The sequence below is a fragment of the Anopheles ziemanni genome, chromosome 3 (assembly GCF_943734765.1).
Source record: "Anopheles ziemanni chromosome 3, idAnoZiCoDA_A2_x.2, whole genome shotgun sequence".
In the NCBI taxonomy this organism is placed as follows: Eukaryota; Metazoa; Arthropoda; class Insecta; order Diptera; family Culicidae; genus Anopheles; species Anopheles ziemanni.
In genome coordinates this window covers 60,930,100-60,944,116 of record NC_080706.1, presented here as the reverse complement: position 1 = coordinate 60,944,116, position 14,017 = coordinate 60,930,100, and the positions used below count along the sequence as shown (strand labels likewise).

Here is a 14,017-nt window from a genome sequence, read left to right as displayed (position 1 = left end):
AAACGCCAGGGACGCACCCTGTACGGTTTCGGAGGTTAAGCTGCGCGAACAGCCCCCTTGTGTTACAAAAAAAATCGGTCCTTTTCAGGACCACCAAAACTGTTCCAGAAAGATATATTTCCTGCTCATTCGTATCAAACTAAGCTTTTGTGGCTCTCCCGACGCTCCGGCACATTTGCCGCCAAGAACGGCAGAAAAAAAAAAAACAAAAGAAATGCGACTTGACTACTCCTCTCCTTCTCTTACCCCATTCCCCATGCCCGAAACGATATCCGATGGAATACACAGCGAGTGGTACGGTGTACCGCGCGTAGTGGTAGTGGTGGTAGTGGTGATGCGCGATACACTACCGACGGTTCTGATTCTCGGATATGTGACCGATTCGTTTTTTTAACACGACGACCCACTGAGAGTTCGTAGAAAGGCGCCGGTCTACCACACGGGGCTCGGTGTGGCATACGGGGAAAAGAACGCTTTGGTCGTTTACATTGTTAAATTCCCTACCTGTAGAGCGCGTAGCGTTGGCCGTTTCTAACGCGATGATCAAAACCCATCACTTTTCATGGCCACGGGTAGAAATGAGCGGAAAAAGCTACATACCTGATATGAAGCAAAATGGTTTGCCCCGTTTAACCTACCAAACTTGCGATGTTACTTCACACATTGAGACACATTGCTTGAGTTAATTTTAAACATTTCTTTCGTTGTTCTCCAGCCACACTGTGAAATTACGTCCATTTTACCATTTTACTGCTGAAACTGCACTGAAACCAACTGCCATCGGCACTGAATGTAGTGAAATAAACCTTTATCACACGATTTTGTCGCCCTGAAAAGGACGGTTTTTGTGACGGTGAGATCTTCGGCGGGGTTTGTGAGCGCGACACGGTGCCGCGCGGCGGGGTGAGCACGAGAGAGCACGCCTTATGCCTTCTTTTCCGTCTTCTTCGGCAACAGCACGGCCTGAATGTTGGGCAGCACACCACCTTGGGCGATGGTCACACCGGAAAGCAGCTTGTTCAACTCTTCGTCGTTACGGATGGCCAGCTGCAGATGGCGCGGGATGATGCGCGTCTTCTTGTTGTCACGGGCGGCGTTACCGGCCAACTCGAGCACTTCCGCGGCCAGATACTCCATCACGGCCGCCAGATACACCGGTGCGCCGGCACCGACGCGCTCGGCATAGTTACCCTTGCGCAGCAGACGATGAATACGGCCGACCGGGAACTGCAGACCGGCACGATTCGAGCGGGACTTTGCCTTTCCCTTCACTTTACCACCCTTGCCGCGTCCAGACATTTTCGATTGTTTAACGAGAGGGATACGTGGTGCTCACTCGAAGAGGTTCTCTTCCGAACTATGCCGAAACGAACCTGAAACCGGGTTTATATAAACGTCGAGGTGTAGCGAAGCCAGCCAGCGAACTCGCCCGACGCTGAATAAAAGCCGAAGTGAGGGTCGAAAAACGCGTTAAAATTGAAGTGACGCTCAACGAGGAAACACGTTTCACGCACGTTAAACAATCGCAATGGCACCGAAAACCAGCGGAAAGGCAGCGAAGAAGTCTGGCAAGGCCCAGAAAAATATCTCCAAGTCGGACAAGAAGAAGAAGCGCAAGACCCGCAAGGAAAGCTACGCCATCTACATCTACAAGGTGCTGAAGCAAGTCCATCCGGACACTGGCATCTCGTCGAAGGCGATGAGCATCATGAACAGCTTCGTGAACGACATCTTCGAGCGCATCGCCGCCGAAGCGTCCCGCCTGGCGCACTACAACAAGCGTTCGACGATCACGTCACGCGAAATCCAGACCGCCGTCCGTCTGCTGCTTCCTGGTGAGCTGGCCAAGCACGCCGTGTCCGAGGGCACGAAGGCCGTCACCAAGTACACCAGCTCGAAGTAAGCTGGTTCGTCCGTGGTCGTCACAAACCACACCAACTCGTCGCATAACAACGGTCCTTTTCAGGACCACAAAATGTTTTCCAAACAAGAATCATTTCATTTCATTCCATTCCGTTCATCGAAGAGAAAGAAACCGACGAAGATCGAAAAATAATAATGTGTTTGTGTTGTGCGTTGAAGAAACAGAACAAAAAAAAAGTGTGCCGAACCGTTTTCTAGTTTAACATCACCACTTCGTTGTGTTTTGGCGCACACATAGCCGCGCGTTACACAAGCGCGCGTAAATGAATAGAATGAACATTTTAAACAGTGGTTTTAAGAAAAAACCTAACGGTTACTAACATTTAAAGCACTCCGTTATGGTTTCTATGGTTATGGCACAGCCAAAGGCAAAGCAATATGTCATTTTTTTTCTCGTCCAATACATATATGTTCAACTTGGTTCAATATGGAACAGATTCTCTTTAACAACTCGTTAAACCCACCGCATGTAATTGCTCACTAACTTAAAATCACCGCTAACGGATGGGGTTGCCTGGTGGTTTGTAAACGTTAGCATATGTATTATGTTATGGTTTGTGTCACGGCTAGGTTATGGCTGGCATGTTTGATTGCATTTCTATCGTCATATGTTGGGTTTTGTTTTTATTTATCATCATCATCATCATCATAGATTATTATATTATATATAATATATATATATATATATATAAGTTTATATTATGTGGTTTGTATTGTGTTGATTGCATCTCATACCTCTGATATGTATCAGCCAGGGGTTCACCATTTATCATCATCATCTTCTTCTTCATCATCATCATCATCATCATAGATATATATATTATATATATATATATCGATATAGCGTGCACCACGGGACGTGTACGACGGGACGGGTACGAAATAATCCTTCTTTCGGTAACGGGTTGGTGGTCCTGAAAAGGACCGTTTGGGTTTGGTTGAAAACGAAACGAACCGTTGTGTCACTTAGGCACGTTCACCACGGATACGGCGAGCAAGCTGGATGTCTTTCGGCATGATAGTGACGCGCTTCGCGTGGATGGCACACAGATTCGTGTCCTCGAACAGACCGACCAGATACGCTTCACTCGCTTCCTGCAGCGCCATCACGGCCGAGCTCTGGAAACGCAGATCCGTCTTGAAGTCCTGTGCGATTTCACGCACCAATCGCTGGAAGGGCAACTTGCGGATCAGCAGCTCGGTCGACTTCTGGTAGCGACGGATTTCACGCAGAGCCACCGTTCCCGGCCGGTAGCGATGCGGCTTCTTCACTCCTCCGGTGGCCGGAGCACTCTTGCGGGCCGCCTTGGTGGCCAGCTGCTTGCGCGGTGCCTTTCCTCCGGTGGACTTACGGGCAGTTTGCTTGGTACGTGCCATCGTAGTTGATGTTGTTGATGCTGTTGACGTTGATCGGGTTCGACACGGGTCTGTTCACTTGTGGTGGTAATACAAAACTGGGCCGAACCGCGCCGTGAAACCGCGTTTATATAGTTTCGGGTCCCTCTTCGGGTGCTCACGATCGGGCAGGTCGGGTCAATAAAAACCGTGTTTCAGTGCCGAACCATCGTAGTTCGCCGAAACCGTTCGTTCAGTTTGCATCGTGTCAACATCAACCAATTGTGTAAAGCAGCAGCATCATGACCGGCCGTGGAAAAGGAGGCAAGGGACTGGGCAAAGGAGGTGCCAAGCGTCATCGCAAAGTGCTGCGTGATAACATCCAGGGAATCACGAAACCGGCCATCCGCCGTCTGGCTCGCCGTGGCGGTGTGAAGCGTATTTCCGGCCTGATCTACGAAGAAACTCGCGGTGTGCTGAAAGTGTTCCTCGAGAACGTGATCCGTGATGCCGTGACGTACACCGAGCACGCCAAGCGCAAGACCGTCACCGCCATGGACGTCGTGTACGCCCTGAAACGCCAGGGACGCACCCTGTACGGTTTCGGAGGTTAAGCTGCGCGAACAGCCCCCTTGTGTTACAAAAAAAATCGGTCCTTTTCAGGACCACCAAAACTGTTCCAGAAAGATATATTTCCTGCTCATTCGTATCAAACTAAGCTTTTGTGGCTCTCCCGACGCTCCGGCACATTTGCCGCCAAGAACGGCAGAAAAAAAAAAAACAAAAGAAATGCGACTTGACTACTCCTCTCCTTCTCTTACCCCATTCCCCATGCCCGAAACGATATCCGATGGAATACACAGCGAGTGGTACGGTGTACCGCGCGTAGTGGTAGTGGTGGTAGTGGTGATGCGCGATACACTACCGACGGTTCTGATTCTCGGATATGTGACCGATTCGTTTTTTTAACACGACGACCCACTGAGAGTTCGTAGAAAGGCGCCGGTCTACCACACGGGGCTCGGTGTGGCATACGGGGAAAAGAACGCTTTGGTCGTTTACATTGTTAAATTCCCTACCTGTAGAGCGCGTAGCGTTGGCCGTTTCTAACGCGATGATCAAAACCCATCACTTTTCATGGCCACGGGTAGAAATGAGCGGAAAAAGCTACATACCTGATATGAAGCAAAATGGTTTGCCCCGTTTAACCTACCAAACTTGCGATGTTACTTCACACATTGAGACACATTGCTTGAGTTAATTTTAAACATTTCTTTCGTTGTTCTCCAGCCACACTGTGAAATTACGTCCATTTTACCATTTTACTGCTGAAACTGCACTGAAACCAACTGCCATGGGCACTGAATGTAGTGAAATAAACCTTTATCACACGATTTTGTCGCCCTGAAAAGGACGGTTTTTGTGACGGTGAGATCTTCGGCGGGGTTTGTGAGCGCGACACGGTGCCGCGCGGCGGGGTGAGCACGAGAGAGCACGCCTTATGCCTTCTTTTCCGTCTTCTTCGGCAACAGCACGGCCTGAATGTTGGGCAGCACACCACCTTGGGCGATGGTCACACCGGAAAGCAGCTTGTTCAACTCTTCGTCGTTACGGATGGCCAGCTGCAGATGGCGCGGGATGATGCGCGTCTTCTTGTTGTCACGGGCGGCGTTACCGGCCAACTCGAGCACTTCCGCGGCCAGATACTCCATCACGGCCGCCAGATACACCGGTGCGCCGGCACCGACGCGCTCGGCATAGTTACCCTTGCGCAGCAGACGATGAATACGGCCGACCGGGAACTGCAGACCGGCACGATTCGAGCGGGACTTTGCCTTTCCCTTCACTTTACCACCCTTGCCGCGTCCAGACATTTTCGATTGTTTAACGAGAGGGATACGTGGTGCTCACTCGAAGAGGTTCTCTTCCGAACTATGCCGAAACGAACCTGAAACCGGGTTTATATAAACGTCGAGGTGTAGCGAAGCCAGCCAGCGAACTCGCCCGACGCTGAATAAAAGCCGAAGTGAGGGTCGAAAAACGCGTTAAAATTGAAGTGACGCTCAACGAGGAAACACGTTTCACGCACGTTAAACAATCGCAATGGCACCGAAAACCAGCGGAAAGGCAGCGAAGAAGTCTGGCAAGGCCCAGAAAAATATCTCCAAGTCGGACAAGAAGAAGAAGCGCAAGACCCGCAAGGAAAGCTACGCCATCTACATCTACAAGGTGCTGAAGCAAGTCCATCCGGACACTGGCATCTCGTCGAAGGCGATGAGCATCATGAACAGCTTCGTGAACGACATCTTCGAGCGCATCGCCGCCGAAGCGTCCCGCCTGGCGCACTACAACAAGCGTTCGACGATCACGTCACGCGAAATCCAGACCGCCGTCCGTCTGCTGCTTCCTGGTGAGCTGGCCAAGCACGCCGTGTCCGAGGGCACGAAGGCCGTCACCAAGTACACCAGCTCGAAGTAAGCTGGTTCGTCCGTGGTCGTCACAAACCACACCAACTCGTCGCATAACAACGGTCCTTTTCAGGACCACAAAATGTTTTCCAAACAAGAATCATTTCATTTCATTCCATTCCGTTCATCGAAGAGAAAGAAACCGACGAAGATCGAAAAATAATAATGTGTTTGTGTTGTGCGTTGAAGAAACAGAACAAAAAAAAAGTGTGCCGAACCGTTTTCTAGTTTAACATCACCACTTCGTTGTGTTTTGGCGCACACATAGCCGCGCGTTACACAAGCGCGCGTAAATGAATAGAATGAACATTTTAAACAGTGGTTTTAAGAAAAAACCTAACGGTTACTAACATTTAAAGCACTCCGTTATGGTTTCTATGGTTATGGCACAGCCAAAGGCAAAGCAATATGTCATTTTTTTTCTCGTCCAATACATATATGTTCAACTTGGTTCAATATGGAACAGATTCTCTTTAACAACTCGTTAAACCCACCGCATGTAATTGCTCACTAACTTAAAATCACCGCTAACGGATGGGGTTGCCTGGTGGTTTGTAAACGTTAGCATATGTATTATGTTATGGTTTGTGTCACGGCTAGGTTATGGCTGGCATGTTTGATTGCATTTCTATCGTCATATGTTGGGTTTTGTTTTTATTTATCATCATCATCATCATCATAGATTATTATATTATATATAATATATATATATATATATATAAGTTTATATTATGTGGTTTGTATTGTGTTGATTGCATCTCATACCTCTGATATGTATCAGCCAGGGGTTCACCATTTATCATCATCATCTTCTTCTTCATCATCATCATCATCATCATAGATATATATATTATATATATATATATCGATATAGCGTGCACCACGGGACGTGTACGACGGGACGGGTACGAAATAATCCTTCTTTCGGTAACGGGTTGGTGGTCCTGAAAAGGACCGTTTGGGTTTGGTTGAAAACGAAACGAACCGTTGTGTCACTTAGGCACGTTCACCACGGATACGGCGAGCAAGCTGGATGTCTTTCGGCATGATGGTGACGCGCTTCGCATGGATGGCACACAGATTCGTGTCCTCGAACAGACCGACCAAATACGCTTCACTCGCTTCCTGCAGCGCCATCACGGCCGAGCTCTGGAAACGCAGATCCGTCTTGAAGTCCTGTGCGATTTCACGCACCAATCGCTGGAAGGGCAACTTGCGGATCAGCAGCTCGGTCGACTTCTGGTAGCGACGGATTTCACGCAGAGCCACCGTTCCCGGCCGGTAGCGATGCGGCTTCTTCACTCCTCCGGTAGCCGGAGCACTCTTGCGGGCCGCCTTGGTGGCCAGCTGCTTGCGCGGTGCCTTTCCTCCGGTGGACTTACGGGCAGTTTGCTTGGTACGTGCCATCGTAGTTGATGTTGTTGATGCTGTTGACGTTGATCGGGTTCGACACGGGTCTGTTCACTTGTGGTGGTAATACAAAACTGGGCCGAACCGCGCCGTGAAACCGCGTTTATATAGTTTCGGGTCCCTCTTCGGGTGCTCACGATCGGGCAGGTCGGGTCAATAAAAACCGTGTTTCAGTGCCGAACCATCGTAGTTCGCCGAAACCGTTCGTTCAGTTTGCATCGTGTCAACATCAACCAATTGTGTAAAGCAGCAGCATCATGACCGGCCGTGGAAAAGGAGGCAAGGGACTGGGCAAAGGAGGTGCCAAGCGTCATCGCAAAGTGCTGCGTGATAACATCCAGGGAATCACGAAACCGGCCATCCGCCGTCTGGCTCGCCGTGGCGGTGTGAAGCGTATTTCCGGCCTGATCTACGAAGAAACTCGCGGTGTGCTGAAAGTGTTCCTCGAGAACGTGATCCGTGATGCCGTGACGTACACCGAGCACGCCAAGCGCAAGACCGTCACCGCCATGGACGTCGTGTACGCCCTGAAACGCCAGGGACGCACCCTGTACGGTTTCGGAGGTTAAGCTGCGCGAACAGCCCCCTTGTGTTACAAAAAAAATCGGTCCTTTTCAGGACCACCAAAACTGTTCCAGAAAGATATATTTCCTGCTCATTCGTATCAAACTAAGCTTTTGTGGCTCTCCCGACGCTCCGGCACATTTGCCGCCAAGAACGGCAGAAAAAAAAAAAACAAAAGAAATGCGACTTGACTACTCCTCTCCTTCTCTTACCCCATTCCCCATGCCCGAAACGATATCCGATGGAATACACAGCGAGTGGTACGGTGTACCGCGCGTAGTGGTAGTGGTGGTAGTGGTGATGCGCGATACACTACCGACGGTTCTGATTCTCGGATATGTGACCGATTCGTTTTTTTAACACGACGACCCACTGAGAGTTCGTAGAAAGGCGCCGGTCTACCACACGGGGCTCGGTGTGGCATACGGGGAAAAGAACGCTTTGGTCGTTTACATTGTTAAATTCCCTACCTGTAGAGCGCGTAGCGTTGGCCGTTTCTAACGCGATGATCAAAACCCATCACTTTTCATGGCCACGGGTAGAAATGAGCGGAAAAAGCTACATACCTGATATGAAGCAAAATGGTTTGCCCCGTTTAACCTACCAAACTTGCGATGTTACTTCACACATTGAGACACATTGCTTGAGTTAATTTTAAACATTTCTTTCGTTGTTCTCCAGCCACACTGTGAAATTACGTCCATTTTACCATTTTACTGCTGAAACTGCACTGAAACCAACTGCCATGGGCACTGAATGTAGTGAAATAAACCTTTATCACACGATTTTGTCGCCCTGAAAAGGACGGTTTTTGTGACGGTGAGATCTTCGGCGGGGTTTGTGAGCGCGACACGGTGCCGCGCGGCGGGGTGAGCACGAGAGAGCACGCCTTATGCCTTCTTTTCCGTCTTCTTCGGCAACAGCACGGCCTGAATGTTGGGCAGCACACCACCTTGGGCGATGGTCACACCGGAAAGCAGCTTGTTCAACTCTTCGTCGTTACGGATGGCCAGCTGCAGATGGCGCGGGATGATGCGCGTCTTCTTGTTGTCACGGGCGGCGTTACCGGCCAACTCGAGCACTTCCGCGGCCAGATACTCCATCACGGCCGCCAGATACACCGGTGCGCCGGCACCGACGCGCTCGGCATAGTTACCCTTGCGCAGCAGACGATGAATACGGCCGACCGGGAACTGCAGACCGGCACGATTCGAGCGGGACTTTGCCTTTCCCTTCACTTTACCACCCTTGCCGCGTCCAGACATTTTCGATTGTTTAACGAGAGGGATACGTGGTGCTCACTCGAAGAGGTTCTCTTCCGAACTATGCCGAAACGAACCTGAAACCGGGTTTATATAAACGTCGAGGTGTAGCGAAGCCAGCCAGCGAACTCGCCCGACGCTGAATAAAAGCCGAAGTGAGGGTCGAAAAACGCGTTAAAATTGAAGTGACGCTCAACGAGGAAACACGTTTCACGCACGTTAAACAATCGCAATGGCACCGAAAACCAGCGGAAAGGCAGCGAAGAAGTCTGGCAAGGCCCAGAAAAATATCTCCAAGTCGGACAAGAAGAAGAAGCGCAAGACCCGCAAGGAAAGCTACGCCATCTACATCTACAAGGTGCTGAAGCAAGTCCATCCGGACACTGGCATCTCGTCGAAGGCGATGAGCATCATGAACAGCTTCGTGAACGACATCTTCGAGCGCATCGCCGCCGAAGCGTCCCGCCTGGCGCACTACAACAAGCGTTCGACGATCACGTCACGCGAAATCCAGACCGCCGTCCGTCTGCTGCTTCCTGGTGAGCTGGCCAAGCACGCCGTGTCCGAGGGCACGAAGGCCGTCACCAAGTACACCAGCTCGAAGTAAGCTGGTTCGTCCGTGGTCGTCACAAACCACACCAACTCGTCGCATAACAACGGTCCTTTTCAGGACCACAAAATGTTTTCCAAACAAGAATCATTTCATTTCATTCCATTCCGTTCATCGAAGAGAAAGAAACCGACGAAGATCGAAAAATAATAATGTGTTTGTGTTGTGCGTTGAAGAAACAGAACAAAAAAAAAGTGTGCCGAACCGTTTTCTAGTTTAACATCACCACTTCGTTGTGTTTTGGCGCACACATAGCCGCGCGTTACACAAGCGCGCGTAAATGAATAGAATGAACATTTTAAACAGTGGTTTTAAGAAAAAACCTAACGGTTACTAACATTTAAAGCACTCCGTTATGGTTTCTATGGTTATGGCACAGCCAAAGGCAAAGCAATATGTCATTTTTTTTCTCGTCCAATACATATATGTTCAACTTGGTTCAATATGGAACAGATTCTCTTTAACAACTCGTTAAACCCACCGCATGTAATTGCTCACTAACTTAAAATCACCGCTAACGGATGGGGTTGCCTGGTGGTTTGTAAACGTTAGCATATGTATTATGTTATGGTTTGTGTCACGGCTAGGTTATGGCTGGCATGTTTGATTGCATTTCTATCGTCATATGTTGGGTTTTGTTTTTATTTATCATCATCATCATCATCATAGATTATTATATTATATATAATATATATATATATATATATAAGTTTATATTATGTGGTTTGTATTGTGTTGATTGCATCTCATACCTCTGATATGTATCAGCCAGGGGTTCACCATTTATCATCATCATCTTCTTCTTCATCATCATCATCATCATCATAGATATATATATTATATATATATATATCGATATAGCGTGCACCACGGGACGTGTACGACGGGACGGGTACGAAATAATCCTTCTTTCGGTAACGGGTTGGTGGTCCTGAAAAGGACCGTTTGGGTTTGGTTGAAAACGAAACGAACCGTTGTGTCACTTAGGCACGTTCACCACGGATACGGCGAGCGAGCTGGATGTCTTTCGGCATGATGGTGACGCGCTTCGCATGGATGGCACACAGATTCGTGTCCTCGAACAGACCGACCAAATACGCTTCACTCGCTTCCTGCAGCGCCATCACGGCCGAGCTCTGGAAACGCAGATCCGTCTTGAAGTCCTGTGCGATTTCACGCACCAATCGCTGGAAGGGCAACTTGCGGATCAGCAGCTCGGTCGACTTCTGGTAGCGACGGATTTCACGCAGAGCCACCGTTCCCGGCCGGTAGCGATGCGGCTTCTTCACTCCTCCGGTAGCCGGAGCACTCTTGCGGGCCGCCTTGGTGGCCAGCTGCTTGCGCGGTGCCTTTCCTCCGGTGGACTTACGGGCAGTTTGCTTGGTACGTGCCATCGTAGTTGATGTTGTTGATGCTGTTGACGTTGATCGGGTTCGACACGGGTCTGTTCACTTGTGGTGGTAATACAAAACTGGGCCGAACCGCGCCGTGAAACCGCGTTTATATAGTTTCGGGTCCCTCTTCGGGTGCTCACGATCGGGCAGGTCGGGTCAATAAAAACCGTGTTTCAGTGCCGAACCATCGTAGTTCGCCGAAACCGTTCGTTCAGTTTGCATCGTGTCAACATCAACCAATTGTGTAAAGCAGCAGCATCATGACCGGCCGTGGAAAAGGAGGCAAGGGACTGGGCAAAGGAGGTGCCAAGCGTCATCGCAAAGTGCTGCGTGATAACATCCAGGGAATCACGAAACCGGCCATCCGCCGTCTGGCTCGCCGTGGCGGTGTGAAGCGTATTTCCGGCCTGATCTACGAAGAAACTCGCGGTGTGCTGAAAGTGTTCCTCGAGAACGTGATCCGTGATGCCGTGACGTACACCGAGCACGCCAAGCGCAAGACCGTCACCGCCATGGACGTCGTGTACGCCCTGAAACGCCAGGGACGCACCCTGTACGGTTTCGGAGGTTAAGCTGCGCGAACAGCCCCCTTGTGTTACAAAAAAAATCGGTCCTTTTCAGGACCACCAAAACTGTTCCAGAAAGATATATTTCCTGCTCATTCGTATCAAACTAAGCTTTTGTGGCTCTCCCGACGCTCCGGCACATTTGCCGCCAAGAACGGCAGAAAAAAAAAAAACAAAAGAAATGCGACTTGACTACTCCTCTCCTTCTCTTACCCCATTCCCCATGCCCGAAACGATATCCGATGGAATACACAGCGAGTGGTACGGTGTACCGCGCGTAGTGGTAGTGGTGGTAGTGGTGATGCGCGATACACTACCGACGGTTCTGATTCTCGGATATGTGACCGATTCGTTTTTTTAACACGACGACCCACTGAGAGTTCGTAGAAAGGCGCCGGTCTACCACACGGGGCTCGGTGTGGCATACGGGGAAAAGAACGCTTTGGTCGTTTACATTGTTAAATTCCCTACCTGTAGAGCGCGTAGCGTTGGCCGTTTCTAACGCGATGATCAAAACCCATCACTTTTCATGGCCACGGGTAGAAATGAGCGGAAAAAGCTACATACCTGATATGAAGCAAAATGGTTTGCCCCGTTTAACCTACCAAACTTGCGATGTTACTTCACACATTGAGACACATTGCTTGAGTTAATTTTAAACATTTCTTTCGTTGTTCTCCAGCCACACTGTGAAATTACGTCCATTTTACCATTTTACTGCTGAAACTGCACTGAAACCAACTGCCATGGGCACTGAATGTAGTGAAATAAACCTTTATCACACGATTTTGTCGCCCTGAAAAGGACGGTTTTTGTGACGGTGAGATCTTCGGCGGGGTTTGTGAGCGCGACACGGTGCCGCGCGGCGGGGTGAGCACGAGAGAGCACGCCTTATGCCTTCTTTTCCGTCTTCTTCGGCAACAGCACGGCCTGAATGTTGGGCAGCACACCACCTTGGGCGATGGTCACACCGGAAAGCAGCTTGTTCAACTCTTCGTCGTTACGGATGGCCAGCTGCAGATGGCGCGGGATGATGCGCGTCTTCTTGTTGTCACGGGCGGCGTTACCGGCCAACTCGAGCACTTCCGCGGCCAGATACTCCATCACGGCCGCCAGATACACCGGTGCGCCGGCACCGACGCGCTCGGCATAGTTACCCTTGCGCAGCAGACGATGAATACGGCCGACCGGGAACTGCAGACCGGCACGATTCGAGCGGGACTTTGCCTTTCCCTTCACTTTACCACCCTTGCCGCGTCCAGACATTTTCGATTGTTTAACGAGAGGGATACGTGGTGCTCACTCGAAGAGGTTCTCTTCCGAACTATGCCGAAACGAACCTGAAACCGGGTTTATATAAACGTCGAGGTGTAGCGAAGCCAGCCAGCGAACTCGCCCGACGCTGAATAAAAGCCGAAGTGAGGGTCGAAAAACGCGTTAAAATTGAAGTGACGCTCAACGAGGAAACACGTTTCACGCACGTTAAACAATCGCAATGGCACCGAAAACCAGCGGAAAGGCAGCGAAGAAGTCTGGCAAGGCCCAGAAAAATATCTCCAAGTCGGACAAGAAGAAGAAGCGCAAGACCCGCAAGGAAAGCTACGCCATCTACATCTACAAGGTGCTGAAGCAAGTCCATCCGGACACTGGCATCTCGTCGAAGGCGATGAGCATCATGAACAGCTTCGTGAACGACATCTTCGAGCGCATCGCCGCCGAAGCGTCCCGCCTGGCGCACTACAACAAGCGTTCGACGATCACGTCACGCGAAATCCAGACCGCCGTCCGTCTGCTGCTTCCTGGTGAGCTGGCCAAGCACGCCGTGTCCGAGGGCACGAAGGCCGTCACCAAGTACACCAGCTCGAAGTAAGCTGGTTCGTCCGTGGTCGTCACAAACCACACCAACTCGTCGCATAACAACGGTCCTTTTCAGGACCACAAAATGTTTTCCAAACAAGAATCATTTCATTTCATTCCATTCCGTTCATCGAAGAGAAAGAAACCGACGAAGATCGAAAAATAATAATGTGTTTGTGTTGTGCGTTGAAGAAACAGAACAAAAAAAAAGTGTGCCGAACCGTTTTCTAGTTTAACATCACCACTTCGTTGTGTTTTGGCGCACACATAGCCGCGCGTTACACAAGCGCGCGTAAATGAATAGAATGAACATTTTAAACAGTGGTTTTAAGAAAAAACCTAACGGTTACTAACATTTAAAGCACTCCGTTATGGTTTCTATGGTTATGGCACAGCCAAAGGCAAAGCAATATGTCATTTTTTTTCTCGTCCAATACATATATGTTCAACTTGGTTCAATATGGAACAGATTCTCTTTAACAACTCGTTAAACCCACCGCATGTAATTGCTCACTAACTTAAAATCACCGCTAACGGATGGGGTTGCCTGGTGGTTTGTAAACGTTAGCATATGTATTATGTTATGGTTTGTGTCACGGCTAGGTTATGGCTGGCATGTTTGATTGCA

The 14,017-nt window shown here is 49.7% G+C and overlaps 11 protein-coding genes across 11 annotated transcripts; 6 read left to right on the top strand and 5 right to left on the bottom strand.

Moving 5' to 3' along the window:
- Positions 1 to 924: 924 nt before the first annotated feature.
- On the bottom strand, positions 925 to 1,299 carry LOC131287822 (histone H2A). The gene has a single exon (XM_058316907.1). It carries the CDS (start codon positions 1,297 to 1,299, stop codon positions 925 to 927), a length of 375 nt encoding a protein of 124 aa, XP_058172890.1.
- A 229-nt stretch (positions 1,300 to 1,528) lies between these two features.
- On the top strand, positions 1,529 to 1,903 carry LOC131287824 (histone H2B). The gene has a single exon (XM_058316909.1). It carries the CDS (start codon positions 1,529 to 1,531, stop codon positions 1,901 to 1,903), a length of 375 nt encoding a protein of 124 aa, XP_058172892.1.
- Positions 1,904 to 3,545: 1,642 nt separating this feature from the next.
- LOC131286515 (histone H4) lies at positions 3,546 to 3,872 on the top strand. Its single transcript, XM_058315476.1, has one exon. The coding sequence runs from the start codon at positions 3,561 to 3,563 to the stop codon at positions 3,870 to 3,872; it is 312 nt and encodes a 103-aa protein (XP_058171459.1). The 5' UTR covers positions 3,546 to 3,560.
- An 885-nt stretch (positions 3,873 to 4,757) lies between these two features.
- On the bottom strand, positions 4,758 to 5,132 carry LOC131286511 (histone H2A). Its single transcript, XM_058315471.1, has one exon. The coding sequence runs from the start codon at positions 5,130 to 5,132 to the stop codon at positions 4,758 to 4,760; it is 375 nt and encodes a 124-aa protein (XP_058171454.1).
- A 229-nt stretch (positions 5,133 to 5,361) lies between these two features.
- On the top strand, positions 5,362 to 5,736 carry LOC131286512 (histone H2B). Its single transcript, XM_058315472.1, has one exon. The coding sequence runs from the start codon at positions 5,362 to 5,364 to the stop codon at positions 5,734 to 5,736; it is 375 nt and encodes a 124-aa protein (XP_058171455.1).
- Positions 5,737 to 6,722: 986 nt separating this feature from the next.
- On the bottom strand, positions 6,723 to 10,966 carry LOC131285165 (uncharacterized). The gene is made up of 4 exons (XM_058314025.1): positions 10,562 to 10,966; positions 8,597 to 8,947; positions 7,399 to 7,684; positions 6,723 to 7,153 (listed from the first exon to the last, which is right to left on the bottom strand). Exons 1-4 carry the CDS (start codon positions 10,964 to 10,966, stop codon positions 6,723 to 6,725), a joined length of 1,473 nt encoding a protein of 490 aa, XP_058170008.1.
- On the bottom strand, positions 8,591 to 8,968 carry LOC131286514 (histone H2A). The gene has a single exon (XM_058315475.1). The coding sequence runs from the start codon at positions 8,963 to 8,965 to the stop codon at positions 8,591 to 8,593; it is 375 nt and encodes a 124-aa protein (XP_058171458.1). The 5' UTR covers positions 8,966 to 8,968.
- On the top strand, positions 9,195 to 9,569 carry LOC131286513 (histone H2B). Its single transcript, XM_058315474.1, has one exon. It carries the CDS (start codon positions 9,195 to 9,197, stop codon positions 9,567 to 9,569), a length of 375 nt encoding a protein of 124 aa, XP_058171457.1.
- A 245-nt stretch (positions 10,967 to 11,211) lies between the features above and the next one.
- Positions 11,212 to 11,538, top strand: LOC131286241 (histone H4). The gene has a single exon (XM_058315170.1). The coding sequence runs from the start codon at positions 11,227 to 11,229 to the stop codon at positions 11,536 to 11,538; it is 312 nt and encodes a 103-aa protein (XP_058171153.1). The 5' UTR covers positions 11,212 to 11,226.
- An 885-nt stretch (positions 11,539 to 12,423) lies between these two features.
- Positions 12,424 to 12,801, bottom strand: LOC131286239 (histone H2A). The gene has a single exon (XM_058315168.1). It carries the CDS (start codon positions 12,796 to 12,798, stop codon positions 12,424 to 12,426), a length of 375 nt encoding a protein of 124 aa, XP_058171151.1. The 5' UTR covers positions 12,799 to 12,801.
- A 226-nt stretch (positions 12,802 to 13,027) lies between these two features.
- On the top strand, positions 13,028 to 13,402 carry LOC131286237 (histone H2B). Its single transcript, XM_058315166.1, has one exon. The coding sequence runs from the start codon at positions 13,028 to 13,030 to the stop codon at positions 13,400 to 13,402; it is 375 nt and encodes a 124-aa protein (XP_058171149.1).
- Positions 13,403 to 14,017: the final 615 nt, after the last annotated feature.

What these genes read in the sequence shown, in the direction of transcription:
- LOC131287822 (XM_058316907.1), bottom strand. Translation starts at nt 1,299, where the DNA reads ATGTCTGGACGCGGCAAGGGTGGTAAAGTGAAGGGAAAGGCAAAGTCC.
- LOC131287824 (XM_058316909.1), top strand. Translation starts at nt 1,529, where the DNA reads ATGGCACCGAAAACCAGCGGAAAGGCAGCGAAGAAGTCTGGCAAGGCC.
- LOC131286515 (XM_058315476.1), top strand. Translation starts at nt 3,561, where the DNA reads ATGACCGGCCGTGGAAAAGGAGGCAAGGGACTGGGCAAAGGAGGTGCC.
- LOC131286511 (XM_058315471.1), bottom strand. Translation starts at nt 5,132, where the DNA reads ATGTCTGGACGCGGCAAGGGTGGTAAAGTGAAGGGAAAGGCAAAGTCC.
- LOC131286512 (XM_058315472.1), top strand. Translation starts at nt 5,362, where the DNA reads ATGGCACCGAAAACCAGCGGAAAGGCAGCGAAGAAGTCTGGCAAGGCC.
- LOC131286514 (XM_058315475.1), bottom strand. Translation starts at nt 8,965, where the DNA reads ATGTCTGGACGCGGCAAGGGTGGTAAAGTGAAGGGAAAGGCAAAGTCC.
- LOC131286513 (XM_058315474.1), top strand. Translation starts at nt 9,195, where the DNA reads ATGGCACCGAAAACCAGCGGAAAGGCAGCGAAGAAGTCTGGCAAGGCC.
- LOC131285165 (XM_058314025.1), bottom strand. Translation starts at nt 10,966, where the DNA reads ATGGCACGTACCAAGCAAACTGCCCGTAAGTCCACCGGAGGAAAGGCA. An exon ending in GCCGTATCCGTGGTGAACGT is followed by an intron (nt 8,948 to 10,561) that starts GCCTAAGTGACA and finishes GGACGCGGCAAG; the next exon opens with GGTGGTAAAGTGAAGGGAAA. An exon ending in TGCCTCCTTTTCCACGGCCG is followed by an intron (nt 7,154 to 7,398) that starts GTCATGATGCTG and finishes CAACGTCAACAG; the next exon opens with CATCAACAACATCAACTACG.
- LOC131286241 (XM_058315170.1), top strand. Translation starts at nt 11,227, where the DNA reads ATGACCGGCCGTGGAAAAGGAGGCAAGGGACTGGGCAAAGGAGGTGCC.
- LOC131286239 (XM_058315168.1), bottom strand. Translation starts at nt 12,798, where the DNA reads ATGTCTGGACGCGGCAAGGGTGGTAAAGTGAAGGGAAAGGCAAAGTCC.
- LOC131286237 (XM_058315166.1), top strand. Translation starts at nt 13,028, where the DNA reads ATGGCACCGAAAACCAGCGGAAAGGCAGCGAAGAAGTCTGGCAAGGCC.